At 49.1% G+C, this 25,391-nt stretch overlaps 1 protein-coding gene across 6 annotated transcripts in view; it reads left to right on the top strand.

The window, feature by feature from the left end:
• Positions 1-25,391, top strand: part of MINPP1 (multiple inositol-polyphosphate phosphatase 1) — a 278,040-nt gene that overhangs the window by 65,114 nt on the left and 187,535 nt on the right. For all 6 annotated transcript variants that reach the window (XM_063961723.1, XM_063961718.1, XM_063961719.1 and 3 more), the window contains exon 5: positions 8,920-9,053. In XM_063961723.1, coding sequence (XP_063817793.1) covers positions 8,920-9,053 — 134 coding nt within the window. The remainder of the gene's footprint in view (positions 1-8,919; positions 9,054-25,391) is intronic.

Below are 25,391 nucleotides of genomic sequence, written 5' to 3'. Positions count from 1 at the left end.
TAAATTTAGGCGCAATATTGTTTATACAAGCAGCTATTGGGGAAAATTCACTCAGTGATAGTGTTTATCCCTACATTATATAGCGCTCTGGTGTGTGCTGGCATACTCTCTCTCTGTCTCCCCAAAGGGCTGTGTGGGGTCCTGTCCTCAGTCAGAGCATTCCCTGTGTGTGTGCGGTGTGTCGGTACGGCTGTGTCGACATGTTTATGAGGAGGCTTATGTGGAGGCGGAGCAGATGCCGATAAATGGGATGTCGCCCCCTGTGGGCCGACACCAGAGTGGATGGATAGGTGGAAGGTATTAACCGACAGTGTCAACTCCTTACATAAAAGGCTGGATGACGTAACAGCTATGGGACAGCCGGCTTCTCTGCCCGCGCCTGCCCAGGCGTCTCAAAGGCCATCAGGGGCTCAAAAACGCCCGCTCCCTCAGATGGCAGACACAGATGTCGACACGGAGTCTGACTCCAGTGTCGACGAGGTTGAGACATATACACAATCCACTAGGAACATCCGTTACATGATCCCGGCAATAAAAAATGTGTTACACATTTCTGACATTAACCCAAGTACCACTAAAAAAAGGGTTTTATGTTTGGGGAGAAAAAGCAGGCAGTGTTTTGTTCCCCCATCAAATGAGTGAATGAAGTGTGAAAAAGCGTGGGTTCCCCCGATAAGAAACTGGTAATTTCTAAAAAGTTACTGATGGCGTACCTTTTCCCGCCAGAGGATAAGTTACGCTGGGAGATATCCCCTAGGGTGGATAAGGCGCTCACACGTTTGTCAAAAAAGGTGGCACTGCCGTCTTAGGATACGGCCACTTTGAAGGTACCTGCTGATAAAAAGCAGGAGGCTATCCTGAAGTCTGTATTTACACACTCAGGTACTAGACTGAGACCTGCAGATAGTGCTGCTGCAGCGTGGTCTGTAACCCTGTCAAACAGGGATACTATTTTGCGAACATAAGTCGTCGTCTTATATATGAGGGATGCACAGAGGGATATTTTGCCGGCTGGCATCCAGAATTAATGCAATGGCCATTCTGTCAGGAGGGTATTAGAGACCCGACACTGGACAGGTGATGCTGACTTTAAAAGGGAGCCTTATAAGGGTGAGGAATTGTTTGGGGATGGTCTCTGGGACCTCGTATCCACAGCAACAGCTGGGCAGAAACATTTTTACCTCAGGTTTCTTCACAGCCTAAGAAACCACTGTATTATCAGGTACAGTCCTTTCGGCTTCAGAAAAGCAAGCGGGTCAAAGGCGCTTCCTTTCTGCACAGAGACGAGGGAAGAGGGAAAAAGCTGCACCAGTCAGCCAGTTCCCAGAATCAAAATTCTTCCCCCGCTTCCTCTGAGTCCACCGCATGACGCGGGGGCTCCACAGGTGTAGCCAGGTACGGTGGGGGGCCGCCTCAAAAATTTCAGCGAATAGTGGGCTCGCTCACAGGTGGATCCCTGGATCCTTCAAGTAGTATCTCAGGGGTACAGGCTGGAATTCGAGGCGTCTCCCCCCCGCCGTTTCCTCAAATCTGCCTTGCCGACAACTCCCTCAGGCAGGGAGGCTGTGCTAGAGGCAATTCACAAGCTGTATTCCCAGCAGGTGATAGTCAAGGTGCCCCTACTTCAACAAGGATGGGGTTACTATTCCACACTGTTTGTGGTACCGAAACCGGACGGTTCGGTGAGACCCATTTTAAATTTGAAGTCCTTGAACACATACATAAAAAAATTCAAGTTCAAGATGGAATCGCTCAGGGCGGTTATTGCAAGCCTGGAGGAGGGGGATTACATGGTATCCCTGGACATCAAGGATGCTTACCTACATGTCCCCATTTACCATCCTCACCAGGAGTACCTCAGATTTGTGGTACAGGATTGCCATTACCAATTCCAAACACTGCCGTTTGGACTGTCCACGGCACCGAGGGTCTTTACCAAGGTAATGGCAGAAATGATGATACTCCTTCGAAAAAAGGGAGTTTTTAATTATCCCGTACTTGGACGATCTCCTTATAAAGGCGAGGTCGATGGAGCAGTTGTTGGTCGGAGTAGCACTATCTCGGGAAGTGCTACAACAGCACGGATGGATTCTATACATTCCAAAGTCACAGCTGGTTCCTACCACACGCCTGCTGTTCCTGGGGATGGTTCTGGACACAGAACAGAAAAAAAAGTGTTTCTCTCGCAGGAGAAAGCCAAGGAGCTGTCATCTCTAGTCAGAGACCTCCTGAAACCAAAACAGGTATCGGTGCATCACTGCACACGAGTCCTGGGAAAAATGGTAGCTTCTTACGAAGCAAAATTCCATTCGGCAGGTTCCATGCAAGAACCTTTCAGTGGGACCTCTTGGACAAGTGGTCGGAATCGCATCTTCAGATGCATCGGCTGATAACCCTGTCTCCAAGGACCAGGGTATCTCTACTGTGGTGGCTGCAGAGTGCTCATCTTCAAGAGGGCCGCAGATTCGGCATACAGGACTGGGTCCTGGTAACCACGGATGCCAGCCTTCGAGGCTGGGGGGCAGTCACACAGGAAAGAAATTTCCAAGGACTTTGGTCAAGTCAGGAGTCGTCCCTACACATAAATATTCTGGAACTGAGGGCCATTTACAATGCCCTAAGTCTGGCAAGGCCTCTGCTTCAAAACCAGCCGGTACTGATCCAATCAGACAACATCACGGCAGTCGCCCATGTAAACCGACAGGGCGGCACAAGAAGCAGGATGGCGATGGCAGAAGCCACAAGGATTCTCCGATGGGCGGAAAATCACGTCTTAGCACTGTCAGAAGTGTTCATTCCGGGAGTGGACAACTGGGAAGCAGACTTCCTCAGCAGACACGACCGACACCCGGGAGAGTGGGGACTTCATCCAGAAGTCTTCCAACTGTTGGTAAACCGTTGGGAAAGGCCACAGGTGGACATGATGGCGTCCCGCCTAAACAAAAAACTAGATATTGTGCCAGGTCAAGGGACCCTCAGGCAATAGCTGTGGACGCTCTAGTGACACCGTGGGTGTACCAGTCGGTTTATGTATTCCCTCCTCTGCCTCTCATACCAAAGGTACTGAGAATAATAAGAAAACGAGGAGTAAGAACGATACTCGTGGTTCCGGATGGGCCAAGAAGAGCTTGGTACCCAGAACTTCAAGAAATAATATCAGAGGACCCATGGCCTCTACCGCTCAGACAGGATCTACTACAGCAGGGGCCCTGTCTGTTCCAAGACTTACCGCGGCTGCGTTGGACGGCATGGCGGTTGAATTCCGGATCCTAAAGCAAAAGGGCATTCCGGAGGAAGTCATTCCTACGCTGATAAAAGCCAGGAAAGAAGTAACCGCAAACCATTATAACCGTATTTGGCGAAAATATGTTGTGTGGTGTGAGGCCAGGAAGGCCCCAACAGAGGAATTTCAGCTGGGTCGTTTTCTGCACTTCCTACAGTCAGGAGTGACTATGGGCCTAAAATTGGGTTCCATTAAGGTCCAGATTTCGGCTCTGTCGATTTTCTTACAGAAAGAACTGGCTTCACTGCCTGGAGTTCAGACATTTGTAAAGGGAGTGCTACATATTCAGACCCTTTTTTGTGCCTTCTGTGGCACCTTGGGATCTCAACGTGGTGTTGAGTTTCTTAAAATCACATTGGTTTGAGCCACTTAAAACTGTGGATTTGAAATATCTCACGTGGAAAGTGGTCATGTTATTGGCCTTGGCTTCGGCCTGGCGTGTGTCAGAATTGGCGGCTTTGTCATGTAAAAGCCCTTATCTGATTTTCCATATGGATAGGGCAGAATTGAGGACTCGTCCCCAGTTTCTCCCTAAGGTGGTATCAGCTTTTCACTTGAACCAACCTATTGTAGTGCCTGCGGCTACTAGGGACTTGGAAGATTCCAAGTTACTGGACGTAGTCAGGGCCTTAAAAATGTATATTTCCAGGACGGCTGGAGTCAGGAAAACTGACTCGTTTTTTATCCTGTAGGCACCCAACAAAATAGGTGCTCCTGCTTCTAAGCAGACTATTGCTCGCTGAATTTGTAGCACAATTCAGCTGGAGCATTCTGCGGCTGGATTGCCGCATCCTAAATCAGTAACAGCCCATTCCACGAGGAAAGTGGGCTCATCTTGGGCGGCTGCCCGAGGGGTCTCGGCTTTAAAACTTTGCCGAGCTGCAACTTGGTCAGGGGCAAACACGTTTGCTAAATTCTACAAATTTGATACCCTGGCTGAGGAGGACCTTGAGTTCTCTCATTCGGTGCTGCAGAGTCATCCGCACTCTCCCGCCCGTTTGGGAGCTTTGGTATAATCCCCATGGTCCTTACGGAGTTCCCAGCATCCACTAGGACGTCAGAGAAAATAAGATTTTACTCACCGGTAAATCTATTTCTCGTAGTCCGTAGTGGATGCTGGGCGCCCATCCCAAGTGCGGATTGTCTGCAATACTTGTATATAGTTATTGCCTAACTAAAGGGTTATTGTTGAGCCATCTGTTGAGAGGCTCAGTTATATTTCATACTGTTAACTGGGTATAGTATCACGAGTTATACGGTGTGATTGGTGTGGCTGGTATGAGTCTTACCCGGGATTCAAAATCCTTCCTTATTGTGTCAGCTCTTCCGGGCACAGTATCCTAACTGAGGTCTGGAGGAGGGGCATAGAGGGAGGAGCCAGTGCACACCAGATAGTACCTAATCTTTCTTTTAGAGTGCCCAGTCTCCTGCGGAGCCCGTCTATTCCCCATGGTCCTTACGGAGTTCCCAGCATCCACTACGGACTACGAGAAATAGATTTACCGGTGAGTAAAATCTTATTTTTCTTCCAAAACCATCAGGCGCTCCTGCCGGATGTTCAAATGTTCTTACAAGGGGTACTGCGTGTAAAGCCTGCATTTGTACTGGCCACAGCTCCTTGGTATTTAAGTCTGGTACTCTACTTCATCCAGTCTAATTATTTTAAGCCTCTGGAAGATGCAGACCTTTAAATATCTTGCTTAGAACGCTGTTTTTTTTTTTTTTTTTCTTTCTACTAGCCATAGCTTCAGCCCGGACTGTATCTAAATTCAGTGTTTTGTCTTGTAAGCCTTCATACTTAATTTTCCATCCTACATAGGGCCTAATTCAGAGTTGATCGTAGCCGTGCAAAAGCTGCGATCATTTACTCTGACATGTGGGGGGACGCCCAGGACTGGGCTAGTCCGCCCCGCATGTCAGGCCCTCCCCCCGCCGCACAAGTACAAAAGCATCGCACAGCGGCGATGCTTTTGTACTTTACGAATAGCTCCCTACCTGCGCAGCTCCTGCGCGCTGGCAGGGAGCTACTCGTCGCTGTCTGGGTTGCAGCGGCTGCATGTGACATCATGTAGCCGCTGGTTCCTGCCCCCCGCACGGTCCGGGCTCGCCTGCATTGCCCGGACCGCGCCCCTAAAACGGTGGTCAAATGCCGCCGGCCCGCCCAGCGACCGCCTCTGCCTGTCAATCAGGCAGAGGCGATCGCAAGGGTAAGATTGCCATCTGCTCTCTGCCTTGCACTGTGCGGTCCCGGCGCATGCGCAGTTCAGACCTGACCGGCTGCTGTGCGAAAACGCACAGCAACGATCAGGTCTGAATTAGGTCCATAGTGCAGAGTTGCGGACGCAGGCCTCAGTCCTTCCAAAGGTTGTGTCTGTTTTTTTCAAATCAACCTATTGTGGTTCTGTCCTTGCAGGACGATTCTAGAACACCTTCTACTATGGATGTACTGTAGTGTGGGCTTTGAAAGTCTACGTGGATCAGACAGCAGCAACAGAAATTTGATGCTTTATGATGTCCCTCATCGCGAGTGACCTGCTACTAAGCAGACCCTAGCCGTTGGGTTCGTTTGACAATTCGTCAGGCCTATCTTAAGTCTAGACCCCCTCCATTGGGCGTTGTGGGCCTCTAGTTGGGGAGCTACTATGTCTCAGCTTTGCAGGGCAGCCACTTGGTCTAGTATTCACAGGTTTTCTACGTTTTACGAGTTTGACACTTTTACAGCTACATTTTTACGGTTTGGCGTCTAGCTTTGCAAGTTCCACAGCGCTTTCCCGCCCAGGGGGGTAACTTTGGGACGTCCCCAGCATCTTGACTTTGTGCAAGTGTCCCCTAGTGGTTGACACAAAAAGGAGGAATTTGTTACTTACCGATAAATCCCTTTTTCGGAAGCCATAGGGGACACTGGCCACCTGCCCAGCGCTATACTCTTGCCTTCATGGTTGTTTAGTTGTGTTTCATTTTTATATGCTCTCATCCTTCGTTTAGTTCTGTTATCTTGTTCCCTTCTCTTCTCGGCTCATTCTTAACTGAGGGACGATGGGGGATAGATGGGGAGGAGCTTGTTTCACTTTTCGATTATTTAAAGTGCTAGCTCCCTGTAAGCCACCATCATTTCCCCCAGCGTCTTGACTTTGTGCACCCTATGTCTTCCGAAAAAGGGATTTATCAGTAAGTACCAAAATCCTCCTTTCAAATATATGCACAGTATAAATAATATCAAAATTTAATAGGCCAAGGAATGTTTTCAGTAGAGAAATACAGCTCATTGGGGCTTTCCAGGCAATAAAGTGGGTCTGAGTCTTCAGTTTGGTCTCACTACATGGGAAAATAGCAGGCGATAGTAGCCTGCTGGAACTTAAAATACAGTGTTGCTAGAAAAGTTTGTGAAACCTTTTAGAGTTTCTTCATAATATGCCTTCTTTTAAGTCATAATAATAGAAAATAATCCAATAAATAACATAACACAGAAAAATGAACATTTATTGATCAGAATGATCGAATATTAGGTTTCATTGTGTGAAAATAAGTATGTGTAGCTCTACGATTCAGTAACTGGTGTGATCACTTATGCCACTTATGTTTACAGTCTTTGTTGATCAGTGCCGCACATAGGCTTGGAGAAATGTTGGCCCTTTTAACAGAATTGCTTTACCCATGGGTGTTGGTGGAATTTCTTACGTGAACACCCCACTTTAGGTCCTGCCTCAACATTTCTATTTGATTAAGGTCTGCACTTTGATTCCATGATTTACCCCATGTAGGATTTGCTGATACAATCCAAAATTCAAAGTTCCATCAATGAAAACAAGCCGTCCTGCTCCTGTGGAAGCAAATCATTCCTAAACCATAATCCTGCCGCTGCCATGTTTCACGATTAAGATGAAGCTTTTCTGTCAGAATGCAGTGTTTGGTTTTCTTCAGGCTAACCTAACCCTCCTAATCTGGAAAACACTGTAACATAGCATTTCATATGCAGATATAGCCACAGAGACACATGGAATATAGGCATGCCGCATATCATTTTGAATCAGCAGAGGCCGCTTGTTCATCTTATTTGCATATTGATGCAAATAAGACGCTGGGCACACAAAGACGCCCAGCATTAGTAAATGTGTTCACAACTAGCGCGACTAGAAGGGCTGTTTAACATGACTGCAGCAACAATGAGGGAGGACACATCTCTCTGCCTTGTTCTTGGGGTGATTTCTGTAGGTCGACCACTCTGTGAGAGTAATAAGAGTATTGAATTTTCTAATTTTGCCTTACAGCAAATTGGTGAAGGCCAAAGTACTTGGAAATTGGTTTTTAGCTTGATGACCAGTTATAACTTTTTTTTTGAGGTCCTGAGAGATTTTCCTTGATTGACGCAAGGCATACATTCACAGGCTTTAGTAGTAAAGACCCAGGTTTAGGTTTTATAAATAGAACATGGTCACCCAAACTCACTCCTGATGCCATCACATTGATTGTTCCTCCTGACTAATTATCCCCTTAACTGAACCAACCATCTTAGAGGTTTACATACTTTTTCTGATATTAAAGTTGGCTGATTGTGACTAATAAATGAATACTGTACATAGCATATATGCTTTAGTGTAGCATATATGCTTTAGTGGGTTGTTTGATTTATTGGGTTCTCTTTCGATGAAGATCTGAATACATTTAGGGCGGGATTCAATTGTTTTTTAAGGCGTTTAAATTAATGAGCGTATATCTGAGCTATTCAATTATTGTTGCGATCAGACGCCCATTGGTCGCGGCAATCACATTTCAACTGGCACTCCTCGAAGGTAGCGAGCTGAAATGTGCAAAAGGTCGGCTGTTTGGGTGCCCAAACAGCACTTTTCCATTATTGCCCATTAGTTTACCTGCTTTACACGGCTAAACCCTGACTAAGGGGTGTATGCAATACGGAAAGGATCCGACAGGTCAGTATTCAATGCCGGACCAAACCCGACAGGTTTGGCCCGTTCCCGACAATGGTATCTGACTTTCTTTAAAGTCAGATTGACATTGTCGAAAACGGGGCTAAAACCTGACGTGTTTGGCCACGCTTCCGACAGCTAACGTGGATTCAAACGATTCATGTGGTTTCTGACAAGTCGGGAACTCCCGACTTGTCAGAAAAAATCAGCTGGCATTGAATAGGTCTGAACCCCTTCCAACCTAAACCTGTCGGAAGCTGCCATCTTTCTGACAAGATGGCAGTTTCCGACAGGAATTGAATACACCACTAATTTGCCAAGATAATTATTGCGCCTTTAAAAATCAAGTCTTATTTTATGCAGAAATTCAGAAAATTCCAAGGGTTCCCAAACTTTCTAGCTCCACTGTAACAAATGTATGCAGTACCAGTGAGTTCCATGAGATACACAAGTATATCCATATATCAGCAAGTGTCATGAAATGTATTAATCTAACATCATTTTTAATTTAGTCATTTTTGCACTACTGTAAAATATGGTGCTGCTACAGTAACATTTTTCGATACAAATACATATCTAGTGACGTATTACCAGTCTCCCTGTTTGGCATGAGCTGATAATCATTTTGCACTTTGTAAAGTAGATAGTAATATATTTTAGAAATTGACATCATGGCACAAATGATTCCTCTGCTTGTTTTTTGTTGCACAGGTTTTGGAATACCTCAATGACCTGAAGCAGTATTGGAAGCGTGGCTACGGGTTTGATATCAACCGCAGGTCCAGCTGTAGCCTGTTCCAGCATCTCTTCCACCTTTTGGACACCACAGTCTCTGAAAGCAAAAGGTATCTTGGGGTTTCATGAGCTGATACATGTTCATTTTCTTAGCTATCCATATATTTTATGTTTAATCCTATTTGTTTTATCTGGTAATTTATACACTTGTTTCTGTTAATTTTATTCTGTGAAACACTGGAACAGGCAATTAACAAGCTATCCAATGACAAGGGTAACAATGGGACTAAGTGTGCTGGACACTATTAACAGTAATATTATTTTCTCTTACGTCCTAGAGGATGCTGGGGACTCCAAAAGGACCATGGGGTATAGACGGGATCCGCAGGAGCTTGGGCACACTGAAAAGACTTTAACTGGGTGTGAACTGGCTCCTCCCTCTATGCCCCTCCTCCAGACCTCAGTTAGACTTTGTGCACAGGACTGACTGGACACTCACTAGGGGAGCTCTCCTGAGTTTCTCTGGAAAAGACTTTTGTTAGGTTTTTTATTTTCAGGGAGACCTCTGGCTACAGGCTCCCTGCAGCGAGGGACTGAGGGGAGAGAAGTCAGACCTACTTCTACTTAGTTTAAGGGCTCTGCTTCTCGGCTACTGGACACCATTAGCTCCAGAGGGTTCGATCACTTGGTGCGCCTAGCTGCTTGTTCCCGGAGCAACGCCGTCACCCCCCTCACAGAAGCCAGAAGACAGAAGCCGGGTGAGTATGCAGAAGGCAGAAGACTTCAGGACGGCAGAAGACTTCAGTAATGAGGTACTGCGCAGCGGTAGCGCTGCGCTCCATGCTCCCACACACTTCTCCAACGGCACTCATAGGGTGCAGGGCGCTGGGCGGGGGGCGGCCTGGGCAGCAGTTACTGAGGTCTGGGAAGCCGGCAGAAGCCTTTTCGGTGCCTCGCCACCGTTTTTCAGACCCCCGCCGGCATTTTAATTTCTCTGACGTCCTAGTGGATGCTGGGAACTCCGTAAGGACCATGGGGAATAGCGGCTCCGCAGGAGACTGGGCACAAAAGTAAAGCTTTAGGACTAGCTGGTGTGCACTGGCTCCTCCCCCTATGACCCTCCTCCAAGCCTTAGTTAGATTTTTGTGCCCGAACGAGAAGGGTGCACACTAGGTGGCTCTCCTGAGCTGCTTAGTGAAAAGTTTAGTTTTAGGTTTTTTATTTTCAGTGAGACCTGCTGGCAACAGGCTCACTGCATCGAGGGACTAAGGGGAGAAGAAGCGAACTCACCTGCGTGCAGAGTGGATTGGGCTTCTTAGGCTACTGGACACCATTAGCTCCAGAGGGATCGAACACAGGCCCAGCCATGGAGTCCGGTCCCAGAGCCGCGCCGCCGGCCCCCTTACAGAGCCAGAAGCAAGAAGAGGTCCGGAAAATCGGCGGCAGAAGACATCCTGTCTTCACCAAGGTAGCGCACAGCACTGCAGCTGTGCGCCATTGCTCCTCAGCACACTTCACACTTCGGTCACTGAGGGTGCAGGGCGCTAGGGGCGGGCACCCTGAGCAGCAATAAAAACACCTTGGCTGGCGAAAATACATCACATATAGCCCCCAGGGCTATATGGATGAATTTTAACCCCTGCCAGAATCCATAAAAAAGCAGGAGAAAAGTCCGCGAAAAAGGGGCGGAGCCTATCTCCTCAGCACACTGGCGCCATTTTCCCTCACAGCTCCGTTGGAGGGAAGCTCCCTGGCTCTCCCCTGCAGTCACTACACTACAGAAAGGGTTAAAAAAGAGAGGGGGGCACTAATTAGGCGCAGTATTAACTATACAGCAGCTATAAGGGGAAAAACACTTATATAAGGTTATCCCTGTATATATATAGCGCTCTGGTGTGTGCTGGCAAACTCTCCCTCTGTCTCCCCAAAGGGCTAGTGGGGTCCTGTCCTCTATCAGAGCATTCCCTGTGTGTGTGCTGTGTGTCGGTACGTTGGTGTCGACATGTATGAGGAGGAAAATGATGTGGAGGCGGAGCAATTGCCTGTAATAGTGATGTCTCCCCCTGGGGGGTCGACACCTGAGTGGATGAACTGTTGGAAGAAATTACGTGACAGTGTCAGCTCTTTACAAAAGACAGTTGATGACATGAGACAGCCGGCTACTCAGCTTGTGCCTGTCCAGACGTCTCATAGGCCGTCAGGGGCTCTAAAGCGCCCGTTACCTCAGATGGCAGATACAGACGTCGACACGGATACTGACTCCAGTGTCGACGGTGAAGAGACAAACGTGACTTCCAGTAGGGCCACACGTTACATGATTGAGGCAATGAAAAATGTTTTACACATTTCTGTTAATACAAGTACCACTAAAAAGGGTATTATGTTCGGTGAGAAAAAACTACCTGTAGTTTTTCCTGAATCTGAGGAATTAAATGAAGTGTGTGATGAAGCGTGGGTTTCCCCCGATAAAAAAACTGATAATTTCTAAAAAATTATTGGCATTATATCCTTTCCCGCCAGAGGTTAGGCTGCGTTGGGAAACACCCCCTAGGGTGGATAAAGCGCTCACACGCTTGTCAAAACAGGTGGCTCTACCCTCTCCTGAGACGGCCGCCCTTAAGGATCCTGCTGATAGAAAGCAGGAGAATATCCTAAAATGTATTTACACACATACTGGTGTTATACTGCGACCAGCAATCGCCTCAGCCTGGATGTGCAGTGCTGGGTTAGCGTGGTCGGATTCCCTGACTGAAAATATTGATACCCTAGATAGGGACAGTATATTACTGACTATAGAGCATTTAAAAGATGCATTTCTATATATGCGTGATGCACAGCGGGATATTTGCCGACTGGCATCAAGAGTAAGTGCGCTGTCCATTTCTGCCAGAAGAGGGTTATGGACACGACAGTGGTCAGGTGATGCGGATTCCAAACGGCATATGGAAGTATTGCCTTATAAAGGGGAGGAGTTATTTGGGGTAGGTCTTTCAGACCTGGTGGCCACGGCAACAGCTGGGAAATCCACGTTTTTACCCCAGGTCGCCTCTCAACATAAGGGCAAGCGGGCAAAAGGTTCCTCTTTTCTGCCACGTGGCAGAGGGAGAGGAATAAGGCTGCAGCAAACAGCTAGTTCCCAGGAACAGAAGCCCTCTCCCGCTTCTGCCAAGCCCTCAGCATGACGCTGGGGCTTTACAAGCGGACTCAGGCACGGTGGGGGCCCGTCTCAAGAATTTCAGCGCGCAGTGGGCTCACTCGCAAGTAGACCCCTGGATCCTTCAGGTGATATCTCAGGGGTACAAATTGGAATTCGAGACGTCTCCCCCTCGCCGTTTCCTAAAGTCTGCTTTACCGACGTCTCCCTCCGATAGGGAGCCAGTATTGGAAGCCAGTCACAAGCTGTATTCCCAGCAGGTGATAATCAAGGTACCCCTCCTGCAACAGGGAAAGGGGTATTATTCCACACTGTTCGTGGTACCGAAGCCGGACGGCTCGGTGAGACCGATTTTAAATCTAAAATCTTTGAACACTTACATACAGAGGTTCAAATTCAAGATGGAGTCACTCAGAGCGGTGATTGCGAACCTGGAAGAAGGGGACTATATGGTGTCTCTGGACATCAAGGATGCTTACCTTCATGTCCCAATTTACCCTTCTCACCAAGGGTACCTCAGGTTTGTGGTACAGAACTGTCACTATCAGTTTCAGACGCTGCCATTTGGATTGTCCACGGCACCCCGGGTCTTTACCAAGGTAATGGCCGAAATGATGATACTCCTTCGAAGGAAGGGAGTTTTAGTTATCCCTTACTTGGACGATCTCCTGATAAGGGCAAGATCCAGGGAACAGTTGGAGGTCGGAGTAGCACTATCTCAGGTAGTGTTGCGGCAGCATGGTTGGATTCTCAATATTCCAAAATCGCAGCTGATTCCGACGACCCGTCTTCTGTTCCTAGGGATGATCCTGGACACAGTCCAGAAAAAGGTGTTTCTCCCGGAGGAGAAAGCCAGGGAGTTATCCGAACTAGTCAGGAACCTCCTAAAACCGAGCTAGGTCTCAGTGCATCAATGCATAAGGGTCCTGGGGAAAATGGTGGCTTCCTACGAAGCAATCCCATTCGGCAGATTCCACGCAAGAACTTTCCAGTGGGACCTGCTGGACAAATGGTCCGGGTCGCATCTTCAGATGCATCAGCGGATAACCCTGTCACCAAGGACAAGGGTGTCTCTCCTGTGGTGGTTGCAGAGTGCTCATCTTCTAGAGGGCCGCAGATTCGGCATTCAGGACTGGGTCCTGGTGACCACGGATGCCAGCCTGCGAGGCTGGGGAGCAGTCACACAGGGAAGGAATTTCCAGGGCTTGTGGTCAAGCCTGGAGACATCACTTCACATAAATATCCTGGAGCTAAGGGCCATTTACAATGCTCTAAGCTTAGCAAGACCTCTGCTTCAAGGTCAGCCGGTGTTGATCCAGTCGGACAACATCACGGCAGTCGCCCACGTAAACAGACAGGGCGGCACAAGAAGCAGGAGGGCAATGGCAGAAGCTGCAAGGATTCTTCGCTGGGCGGAAAATCATGTGATAGCACTGTCAGCAGTGTTCATTCCGGGAGTGGACAACTGGGAAGCAGACTTCCTCAGCAGGCACGACCTCCACCCGGGAGAGTGGGGACTTCATCCAGAAGTCTTCCACATGATTGTAAACCGTTGGGAAAAACCAAAGGTGGACATGAAGGCGTCCCGCCTCAACAAAAAAACTGGACAGGTATTGCGCCAGGTCAAGGGACCCTCAGGCAATAGCTGTGGACGCTCTGGTAACGCCGTGGGTGTACCAGTCAGTGTATGTGTTCCCTCCTCTGCCTCTCATACCCAAGGTACTGAGAATTATAAGACGGAGAGGAGTAAGAACTATACTCGTGGCTCCGGATTGGCCAAGAAGGACTTGGTACCCGGAACTTCAGGAGATGCTCACGGAGGATCCGTAGCCTCTACCTCTAAGAAGGGACCTGCTCCAGCAAGGACCCTGTCTGCTCCAAGACTTACCGCGGCTGCGTTTGACGGCATGGCGGTTGAACGCCGGATCCTGAAGGAAAAAGGCATTCCGGATGAAGTCATTCCTACCCTGATCAAAGCCAGGAAGGATGTAACCGCAAAACATTATCACTGCATTTGGCGAAAATATGTTGCGTGGTGCGAGGCCAGTAAGGCCCCGACGGAGGAATTTCAACTGGGTCGATTCCTACATTTCCTGCAAACAGGAGTGTCTATGGGCCTGAAATTGGGGTCCATTAAGGTTCAAATTTCGGCCCTGTCAATTTTCTTCCAGAAAGAACTAGCTTCAGTCCCTGAAGTTCAGATGTTTGTAAAAGGGGTACTGCATATACAGCCTCCTTTTGTGCCTCCAGTGGCACCTTGGGATCTCAATGTAGTTTTGGGGTTCCTAAAGTCACATTGGTTTGAACCACTTAAATCCGTGGATTTGAAATATCTCACATGGTAAGTGGTCATGCTATTGGCCCTGGCCTCGGCCAGGCGCGTGTCAGAATTGGCGGCTTTATCCTGTAAAAGCCCTTATCTGATTTTCCATTCGGACAGGGCGGAATTGAGGACTCGTCCTCAGTTTCTCCCTTAGGTGGTTTCAGCGTTTCACTTGAACCAACCTATTGTGGTGCCTGCGGCTACTAGGGACTTGGAGGACTCCAAGTTGCTAGACGTTGTCAGGGCCCTGAAAATATATGTTTCCAGGACGGCTGGAGTCAGAAAATCTGACTCGCTGTTTATCCTGTATGCACCCAACAAGCTGGGTGCTCCTGCTTCTAAGCAGACTATTGCTCGTTGGATTTGTAGTACAATTTCAGCTTGCACATTCTGTGGCAGGCCTGCCACAGCCAAAATCTGTAAATGCCCACTCCACAAGGAAGGTGGGCTCATCTTGGGCGGCTGCCCGAGGGGTCTCGGCTTTACAACTTTGCCGAGCAGCTACTTGGTCAGGAGCAAATACGTTTACAAAATTCTACAAATTTGATACCCTGGCTGAGGAGGACCTGGAGTTCTCTTATTCGGTGCTGCAGAGTCATCCGCACTCTCCCGCCCGTTTGGGAGCTTTGGTATAATCCCCATGGTCCTTACGGAGTTCCCAGCATCCACTAGGATGTCAGAGAAAATAATATTTTACTCACCGGTAAATCTATTTCTCGTAGTCCGTAGTGGATGCTGGGCGCCCATCCCAAGTGCGGATTATCTGCAATACTTGTACATAGTTATTGTTAACTAAATCGGGTTATTGTTGTTGTGAGCCATCTTTTCAGAGGCTCCTCTGTTATCATGCTGTTAACTGGGTTCAGATCACAAGTTGTACGGTGTGATTGGTGTGGCTGGTTTGAGTCTTACCCGGGATTCATAAATCCTTCCTTATTGTGTACGCTCGTCCGGGCACAGTATCCTAACTGAGGCTTGGAGGAGGGTCATAGGGGGAGGAGCCAGTGCACACCAGCTAGTCCTAAAGCTTTACTTTTGTGCCCAGTCTCCTGCGGAGCCGCTATTCCCCATGGTCCTTACGGAGTTCCCAGCATCCACTACGGACTACGAGAAATAGATTTACCGGTGAGTAAAATCTTATTTTTTTTAAATTTGACTGAAGCGCGCCGGGAAGGGGCGGAGCTTAGCCGCGCGGCTCACATGCGCCATTTCTCCTCAACACGCGGCTGCAGGAGACGCTGGCCCGGGACCTCCAAAGCCCCACTAACAGTAACGGGGAGCTAATCGTGGGGGGGGGCACAGTTTTGTGGTGCATATTATTGTCCTTTAAGCAGCGCTTTTCACATATATTCTTTGGCGGGATATATGGGTGCTGGGGTGTGAGCTGGCATACTCCCTCTGTGTTTCTCCTTCCAGGCTTCCTTGTGGGCCTGTCCCCTAGCTGAGACATTGTGTGTGTGTGAGTCGGTGGGTAGATACTCCATGTCGACATGTCTGAGGCTGAATGTTATTCACCGGAGGAGGTTATTGGGGGAGCAGATGCGGGTCTGGAATTGGCTCTGTCGGCGCAGCCGACACCTGATTTACTCACATTGTTAAGTACAATTAATACAAATGTGGCTTCTTTGTCAAAGAGGTTAGATAAGTCTGAGTCACAGACACAGGTGTGGAAAAAATCCATGGAGGATGCTTTGTCTCAGGTGCAGACCCCATCGGGGTCGCAAAAGCGGCCGTTTACTCAAGTGGTAGATAGTGATACCGACACGGATTCTGATTCCGAGGTCGATTTCACTGAGGCTGCTTTACATCCACGATTAGTTAAGAGTATTCAGTACATGATTGTGGCTATAAAAGATGTTTTACGCATTTCTGATGAACCTGCGGTGCAGGAAACAAGGATTTGCTTGTTCAAAGGGAAAAAACCTGAGGTGAAGTTTCCCCCCTCTCATGAAATGAATACTCTTTGTGAAAAGGCTTGGGAGTCGCCGGACAAGAGGTGACAGATTCCCAAGAGAATTTACATGGCGTATCCTTTCCCCTCTGATGACAGGGAAAAATGGGAGGCGTCTCCAAATGTTGACAAAGCTCTATCTCGTTTGTCTAAGAAGGTGGCGCTTCCGTCTCCTGACACGGCAGCTCTCAAGGATCCGGCGGATCGCAAGCTGGAGACGTCTCTGAAGTCCGTTTTCACTAATACGGGTGCATTGCTCAGACCTGCTGTGGCGTCGGTATGGGTGAGTAGTTCTATTGCTAAATGGGCTGAGAATTTAGCTGCTAATATGGATACCCTTGATAAAGATAATGTTATTTTGACTCTTGGTTATATCAAGGACGCTGCAGATTACCTGAAGGATGCGGCGAGGGATGTCGGTCTCTTGGGATCAAGAGCCAATGCCATGGCGATCTCGGCCAGGAGGGCGCTGTGGATCCATCAATGGAATGTTGATGCCGACTCCAAGAGAGCTATGGAAGCTTTACCCTTCAAAGATACGGTCTTGTTTGGGGACGGCTTGGCTGACTTGGTCTCTACTGCGACTGCGGGTAAGTCCTCTTTTCTTCCCTATGTTCCCACACAACAGAAAAAGGCACCACATCAGCAGATGCAGTCCTTTCGTCCAAATAAATACAGGCGTGGAAAAGGTTCGTCCTTCCTCGCTTCAAAGGGTAGAGGAAGGGGAAGGAAGTCGCCTGCCGTGTCAGGCACCCAGGACCAAAAGTCCTCCCCTGCCTCTACCAAGTCCACTGCATGACGCTGGGGCTTCCCTGGGGAAGTCCGGACCGGTGGGGCCCCGTCTGCTGATCTTCAGTTAGGTCTGGATTCAATCAGGCCTGGATCCTTGGGTCATAGAGATTGTGTCTCAGGGATACAAGCTGGAGTTTCAGGAGGTGCCCCCTCACCGGTTTTTCATTTCGGCCTTACCAGTGTCTCTTCCGGAAAGGGAGGTGGTGCTGGCAGCGATACAAAAGTTGTGTCAACAGAGGGTCATTATTCCCGTTCCCCAGTCCCAACGGGGAGAGGGGTTCTACTCGAGCCTCTTTGTTGTACCGAAACTGGACGGTTCGGTCAGACCGATTCTGAATCTAAAATCCCTCAATCCATACTTGAAAGTTTTCAAGTTCAAGATGGAATCTCTTCGAGCTGTGAATGCCAGCCTAGAAGGGGGGGATTTTATGGCGTCAGTCGACATAAAGGATGCCTACTTACACGTCCCGATATATCCTCCGCATCAAGCCTTCCTCAGGTTTGCGATACAGGATTCTCGTTACCAATTTCAGACGTTGCCGTTTGGGCTTTCCACGGCCCCGAGGATTTTCACCAAGGTCATGGCAGAAATGATGGTTCTCCTTTGCAAGCAAGGGGTTACAATTATTCCGTACTTGGACGATCTCCTGATAAAGGCGAGGTCCAAGGAACGTTTGCTGAGAAGTGTGAATTTGTCACTGTCGGTTCTGCGTCAGCACGGTTGGGTGCTAAATTTGCCAAAATCTCAGTTGGTTCCGACCACTCTGCTGCCTTTTCTGGGCATGATTCGGAAACGGAGTTACGGAGAGTATTTCTTCCAGAAGAAAGAGCTCTGGAACTGCAAACGATGGTCAGGGAACTTCTGAGGCCGACAAGTGTGTCGATCCATCACTGTTCTCGGGTTCTGGGGAAAATGGTTGCGGCGTACGAAGCCATTCCATTTGGCAGTTTTCATGCCCTGGTGTTTCAGTGGGACCTGCTGAGCAAATGGTCCGGGTCTCACCTGCACATGCACCGGAAGATAAGTCTATCTCCCAGGGCAAGGACTTCTCTCCTGTGGTGGCTACAAAGTTCTGAACTCCTAGGAGGGCGCTGGTTCGGTATCCAGGACTGGGTACTTCTGACAACAGATGCAAGCCTCCGAGGCTGGGGCGCAGTCACCCAAGGAAGAAATTTCCAGGGGAAATGGTCGCTCCAGGAAGCTTGTCTCCACATAAATGTTCTCGAGTTAAGAGCCATTTACAACTGCCTGCTGCAAGCAAGAAGCCTTCTTCAGGGTCGACCTGTCCTGGTACAGTCGGACAACATCACAGCGGTGGCGCATATAAACCGTCAAGGTGGAACAAGGAGCAGGGCGGCTATGGCGGAGGCCACAAGAATCCTTCGCTGGGCGGAACAACACGTGAGCGCCCTGTCAGCAGTCTTCCTTCCGGGAGTGGACAACTGGGAAGCAGATTTCCTCAGCAGACACAATCTCCATCCGGGAGAGTGGGCTCTTCACCAGGAGGTATTTGCAGAAGTGACGAAGCGTTGGGGAATTCCGCTGATCGACATGATGGCGTCTTGCCTCAACAAGAAGCTTCCGAGGTATTGTTCCAGGTCAAGGGACCCCCAAGCCAGTGCAGTGGACACCCTGGTGACTCCGTGGGTGTTCCAGTCGGTGTATGTGTTCCCTCCACTTCCTCTCATTCCAAAGGTACTGGGAATCATTCGACGAGCAAGGGTTCAGGCGATTCTCGTCGTTCCAGATTGGCCAAGAAGGGCCTGGTATCCGGATCTTCAGGAATTACTTGTGGAAGATCCTTGGCCGCTTCCTCTAAGAGAGGACCTGTTATTGCAGGGACCATGTGTGTTTCCAGACATACCGCGGCTGCGTTTGACGGCTTGGAAGTTGAGCGCCAAATCTTAGCTCGTAAGGGTCTTCCCGGGGAGGTCATTCCCACTCTCATTAAGGCTAGGAAGGAGGTTACGGCGAAACATTATCACCGTATTTGGAGAAAGTATGTTTCGTGGTGTGAGACTAAATCGGCTCCTGCGGAAGAATTTCACTTGGGTCGGTTTCTCCATTTTTTGCAGGCAGGCGTCGATGCAGGCCTGAAATTAGGCTCCATCAAAGTGCAGATTTCAGCTTTATCTATTTCTTTCAAAAGGAATTGGCTGTCCTCCCAGAGGTTCAGACTTTTATGAAAGGAGTGATTCATATCCATCCTCCGTTTGTGCCTCCGGTGGCACCATGGGATCTTGAGGTGGTCTTGCAGTTTCTTATGTCTTCCTGGTTTGAACCTTTGCGTAAGGTTGAGTTGAAGTTTCTCACTTGGAAGGTAGTCATGCTGTTGGCTCTGGCGTCTGCCAAGCGAGTGTCGGAGTTGGCGGCCTTATCTCACAAGAGCCCGTACTTGATTTTCCGTTCGGATAGGGCGGAATTCAGGACTCGTCAACAATTTCTGCCGAAGGTGGTTTCTTCGTTTCACATTAACCAACCTATTGTAGTACCCGTGGCTACGGATGCGATGCTGTGGCAGTTCCAAAGTCTCTGGATGTTGTGAGAGCGTTAAAAATCTACGTCGCTAGAACGGCTGTTGCCAGGAAGACAGAGGAGCTGTTTGTCCTGTATGCTTCCAACAAGATTGGTCATCCTGCTTCTAAACAGACTATTGCACGCTGGATTTGTAGTACGATTCAGCAAGCTCATTCTTCGGCTGGGTTACCGGTGCCGAAGTCAGTAAAGGCCCATTCTACCAGGAAAGTGGGCTCCTCTTGGGCGGCTGCCCGAGGGATTTCGGCACTTCAGGTTTGCCGAGCAGCTACGTGGTCGGGTTCAAACACCGTTGCTAAGTTTTACAAGTTTGATACCCTGGCTGAGGAGGACCTCATGTTTGCTCAATCGGTGCTGCAGAGTCGTCCGCACTCTCCCGCCCGTGTTGGAGCTTTGGTATAGACCCCATGGAGTCCCCAGCATCCTCTAGGACGTAAGAGAAAATAGGATTTTAGTACCTAGCGGTAAATCCTTTTCTCTGACGTCCTAGTGGATGCTGGGAACTCTGAAAGGACCATGGGGAATAGCGGCTCCGCAGGAGACTGGGCACAACTAAAGAAAGCTTTAGGTCACCTGGTGTGCACTGGCTCCTCCCACTATGACCCTCCTCCAAGCCTCAGTTAGATTTTGTGCCCGGCCGAGGTTGGATGCACACTAGGGGCTCTCCTGAGCTTCTAGAAAGAAAGTATAGAATTAGGTTTTTTATTTTCAGTGAGACCTGCTGGCAACAGGCTCATTGCAGCGAGGGACTAAGGGGAGAAGAAGCGAACCTGCCTGCTTGCAGCCAGCTTGGGCTTCTTAGGCTACTGGACACCATTAGCTCCAGAGGGATCGACCGCAGGCCCAGCCTTGGTGTTCGGTCCCGGAGCCGCGCCGCCGTCCCCCTTACAGAGCCAGAAGCAAGAAGAGGTCCGGAAAAGCGGCGGCAGAAGACATCAGTCTTCACCAAGGTAGCGCACAGCACTGCAGCTGTGCGCCATTGCTCCTCATACACACTTCACACTCCGGTCACTGAGGGTGCAGGGCGCTTGGCCCCCCCAAGCGCCCTGAGCAGCAATAAAAACACCTTGGCTGGCAAAAATACCACAATATATAGCCCCAGAGGCTATATATGTGGTAAATACCCCTGCCAGAGTCCATAAAAAACCGGGAGAAAAGTCCGCGAAAAAGGGGCGGAGCTATCTCCCTCAGACACACTGGCGCCATTTTCTCTTCACAGTGCAGCTGGAAGAAAGCTCCCCAGGCTCTCCCCTGTAGTTTTCAGGCTCAAAGGGTTAAAAAGAGAGGGGGGGCACTAAATTTAGGCGCAATATTGTATATACAAGCAGCTATTGGGGAAAATTCACTCCGTTATAGTGTTAATCCCCACATTATATAGCGCTCTGGTGTGTGCTGGCATACTCTCTCTCTGTCTCCCCAAAGGGCTTTGTGGGGTCCTGTCCTCAGTCAGAGCATTCCCTGTGTGTGTGCGGTGTGTCGGTACGGCTGTGTCGACATGTTTGATGAGGAGTCTTATGTGGTGACGGAGCAGATGCCGATAAATGTGATGTCGCCCCCTGTGGGGCCGACACCAGAGTAGATGGATAGGTGGAAGGTATTAACCGACACTGTCAACTCCTTACATAAAAGGCTGGATGACGTAACAGCTGTGGGACAGCCGGCTTCTCAGCCCGCGCCTGCCCAGGCGTCTCAAAGGCCATCAGGGGCTCAAAATGCCCGCTACCTCAGATGGCAGACACAGATGTCGACACGGAGTCTGACTCCAGTGTCGACAAGGTTGAGACATATACACAATCCACTAGGAACATCCGTGATTTGATCCCGGCAATAAAAAATGTGTTACACATTTCTGACATTAACCCAAGTACCTCTAAATATGGGTTTTATGTTTGGGGAGAAAAAGCAGGCAGTGTTTTGTTCCCCCATCAGATGAATGAATGAAGTGTGTGAAAAGCGTGGGTTCCCCCGATAAGAAACTGGTAATTTCTGAAAAGTTACTGATGGCGTACCCTTTCCCGCCAGAGGATAAGTTACGCTGGGAGATATCCCCTAGGGTGGATAAGGCGCTCACACGGTTGTCAAAAGGTGGCACTGCCGTCTTAGGAACGGCCACTTTGAAGGTACCTGTTGATAAAAAGCAGGAGGCTATCCTGAAGTCTGTATTTACACACTCAGGTACTAGACTGAAACCTGCAGAGCGTGCTGCTGCAGCGTGGTCGGTGACCCTGTCAAACATACTAGTTTGCTAACATGAGAACATATTAAAGACATCGTCTTATATATGAGGGATGCACAGAAGGATATTTTGCCGGCTGGCATCCAAAAATGAATGTAATGTCCATTCTGTCAGGAGGATATTAGAGACCTGTCACTGGACAGGTGATGCTGACTTTAAAAGGCGCATAGAGATTCTGCCTTATAAGGGTGAGGAATTATTTGGGGATGGTCTCTGGGACCTCGTATCCACAGCAACAGCTGGTAGAAATATTTTTACCTCAGGTTCCTCACAGACTAAGAAAGCACTGTATTATCAGGTACAGTCCTTTCGGCTTCAGAAAAGCAAGCGGGTCAAAGGCGCTTTTCTTTCTACACAGAGACAAGGGAAGAGGGAAAAAGCTGCACCAGTCAGCCAGTTCCCAGAATCAAAATTCTTCTCCCGCTTCCTCTGAGTCCACAGCATGGCGCGGGGGCTCCACAGGTGTAGCCAGGTAAGGTGGGGGGCCGCTTCGAAAAATTTCAGCGATCAGTGGGCTTGCTCACAGGTGTATCCCTGTTTCATTCAAGTAGTATTTCAGGGGTACAAGCTGGAATTCGAGATATCTCCCCCCCGCCGTTTCCTCAAATCTGCCTTGCCGACAACTCCCTCAGGCAGGGAGGCTGTGCTAGAGGCAAATTAACAAGCTGTATTCCCAGCAGGTAATACTCAAGATGCCCCTACTTCAACAAGGACGGGGTTACTATTCCACACTGTTTGGGGTACCGAAACCGCATGGTTCGGTGTGACCCATTTTATATTAAAAATCCTTGAACACATACATAAAATAATTCAAGTTCAAGATGGAATCGCTCAGGGCGGTTATTGCAAGCCTGGAAGGGGGATTACATGGTATCCCTGGACATCAAGGATGCTTACCTGCATGTCCCCATTTACCATCCTCACCAGGAGTACCTCAGATTTGCGGTACAGGATTGCCATTACCAAGTCCAGACACTGCCGTTTGGACTGTACATGGCACCGAGGGTGTTTACCAAGGTAATGGCCAAAATGATGATACTCCTTCGAAAAAAGGGAGTTTTAATTATCCCGTAATTGGGCAATCTCCTTATAAAGGCGAGGTCCAAGGAGCAGTTGTTAGTCGGGGTAGCACTATCTCGGAAAGTGCTACAACAGCACGGTTGGATTCTAAACATTCCAAAGTCACAGCTGGTTCCTACGACACGTCTGCTGTTCCTGGGGATGGTTCTGGAAGACCAGAAAAAAGTGTTTCTCCCGGAGGAAAAAGCCAAGGAGCTGTCATCTCTAGTCAGAGACCTCCTGAAGCAAAACCAGGTATCGGTGCATCAGTGCACGCGAGTCCTGGGACAAATGGTAGCTTCCTACGAAGCAATCCCATTCGGCAGGTTCCATGCAAGAACTTTTCAATGGGACCTGTTGGACAAGTGGTCCGGAGTACATCTTCAGATGCATCGGCTGATAACCCTGTCTCCAAGGACCAGGGTATCTCTACTGTGGTGGCTGCAGAGTGCCCATCTTCAAGAGGGCCGCAGATTCGGCATACAGGACTGGGTCCTGGTAACCACGGATGCCAGCCTTCGAGGCTGGGGGGCAGTCACACAGGAAAGAAATTTCCAGGGACTTTGGTCAAGTCAGGAGACTTCCCTACACATAAATATTCTGGAACTGAGGGCCATTTACAATGCCCTGAGTCAGGCAAGGCCTCTGCTTCAAAACCAGCCGGTACTGATCCAATCAGACAACATCACGGCAGTCGCCCATGTAAACCGACAGGGCGGCACAAGAAGCAGGATGGCGATGGCAGAAGCCACAAGGATTCTCCTATGGGTGAAAAATCACGTGTTCGCACTGTCAGCAGTGTTCATTCCGGGAGTGGATAACTGGGAAGCAGACTTCCTCAGCAGGCACGACCTCCACCCGGGAGAGTGGGGACTTCATCCAGAAGTCTTCCAACTGATGGTAAACCGTTGGGAAAGACCACAGGTGGACATGATGGCGTCCCGCTTAAACTAGAGAAATATTGCGCCAGGTCAAGAGACCCTCAGGCAATAGCTGTGGACGCTCTAGTGACACCGTGGGTGTACCAGTCGGTTTATGTGTTCCCCCTTCTACCTCTCATACCAAAGGTATGGAGAATAATAAGAAGGAAAGGAGTAAGAACGATACTCGTGGTTCCGGCTTGGCCAAGAAGGGCTTGGTACCCAGAACTTCAAGAAATTATATCAGAGGACCCATGGCCTCTGCCACTCAGACAGGACCTGCTGTAGCAGGGGCCCTGTCTGTTCCAAGACTTACCGCGGTTCCGTTTGACGGCATGGCGGTTGAACGCCGGATCCTAAAGGAAAAGGGCATTCCGGAGGAAGTCATTCCTACGCTGATTAAAGCCAGGAAAGATGTAACTGCAAAACATTATCACCGCTTATGGCGGAAATATGTTGTTTGGTGTGAGGCCAAAAAGGCCCCAACAGAGGAATTTCAACTAGGTCGATTTCTGCACTTCCTACAAGCAGGAGTGACTATGGGCCTGAAATTAGGCTCCATTAAGGTACAGATCTCGGCTCTGTCGATTTTCTTCCAGAAAGAACTAGCTTCTCTACCTGAAGTTCAGACATTTGTAAAAGGAGTGCTGCATATTCAGCCCCGTTTGTGCCTCCAGTGGCACCTTGGGATCTCAACGTGGTGTTGAGTTTCTTAAAATCACATTGGTTTGAGCCACTAAAAACCGTGGATCTAAAATATCTCACGTGAAAAGTGGTCATGTTATTGGCCTTGGCTTCGGCCAGGCGTGTATCAGAATTAGCGGCTTTGTCATATCAAAGCCCTTATCTGATTTTCCATATGGATAGGGCAGAATTGAGGACTCGTCCCCAGTTTCTCCCTAAGGTGGTATCAGATTTTCACTTGAACCACCCTATTGTAGTGCCTGTGGCTACTAGGGACTTGGAGGATTCCAAGTTACTGGACGTAGTCAGGGCCTTGAAAATTTATGTTTCCAGGACGGCTGGAGTCAGGAAAACTGACTCGCTGTTTATCCTGTATGCACCCAACAAACTGGGTGCTCCTGCTTCTAAGCAGACTATTGCTCGCTGGATTTGTAGCACGATTCAGCTGGCGCATTCTGCGGCTGGACTGCCGCATCCTAAATCAGTAAAAGCCCACTCCACGAGGAAAGTGGGCTCATCTTGGGCGGCTGCCCGAGGGGTCTCGGCTTTACAACTTGCCGAGCTGCTACTTGTTCAGGGGCAAACACGTTTGCTAAATTCTAAAAAATTGATACCCTGGCTGAGGAGGACCTGGAGTTCTCTCATTCGGTGCTGCAGAGTCATCCGCACTCTCCCGCCCGTTTGGGAGCTTTGGTATAATCCCCATGGTCCTTTCGGAGTTCCCAGCATCCACTAGGACGTCAGAGAAAATAAGATTTTACTCACCGGTAAATCTATTTCTCGTAGTCCGTAG

Source organism: Pseudophryne corroboree, chromosome 3 (assembly GCF_028390025.1).
Source record: "Pseudophryne corroboree isolate aPseCor3 chromosome 3, aPseCor3.hap2, whole genome shotgun sequence".
Taxonomy (NCBI): domain Eukaryota; kingdom Metazoa; phylum Chordata; class Amphibia; order Anura; family Myobatrachidae; genus Pseudophryne; species Pseudophryne corroboree.
The sequence above is the reverse complement of the archived record's forward strand: the minus strand, read 5'-3'. Positions and strand labels throughout refer to the sequence as shown.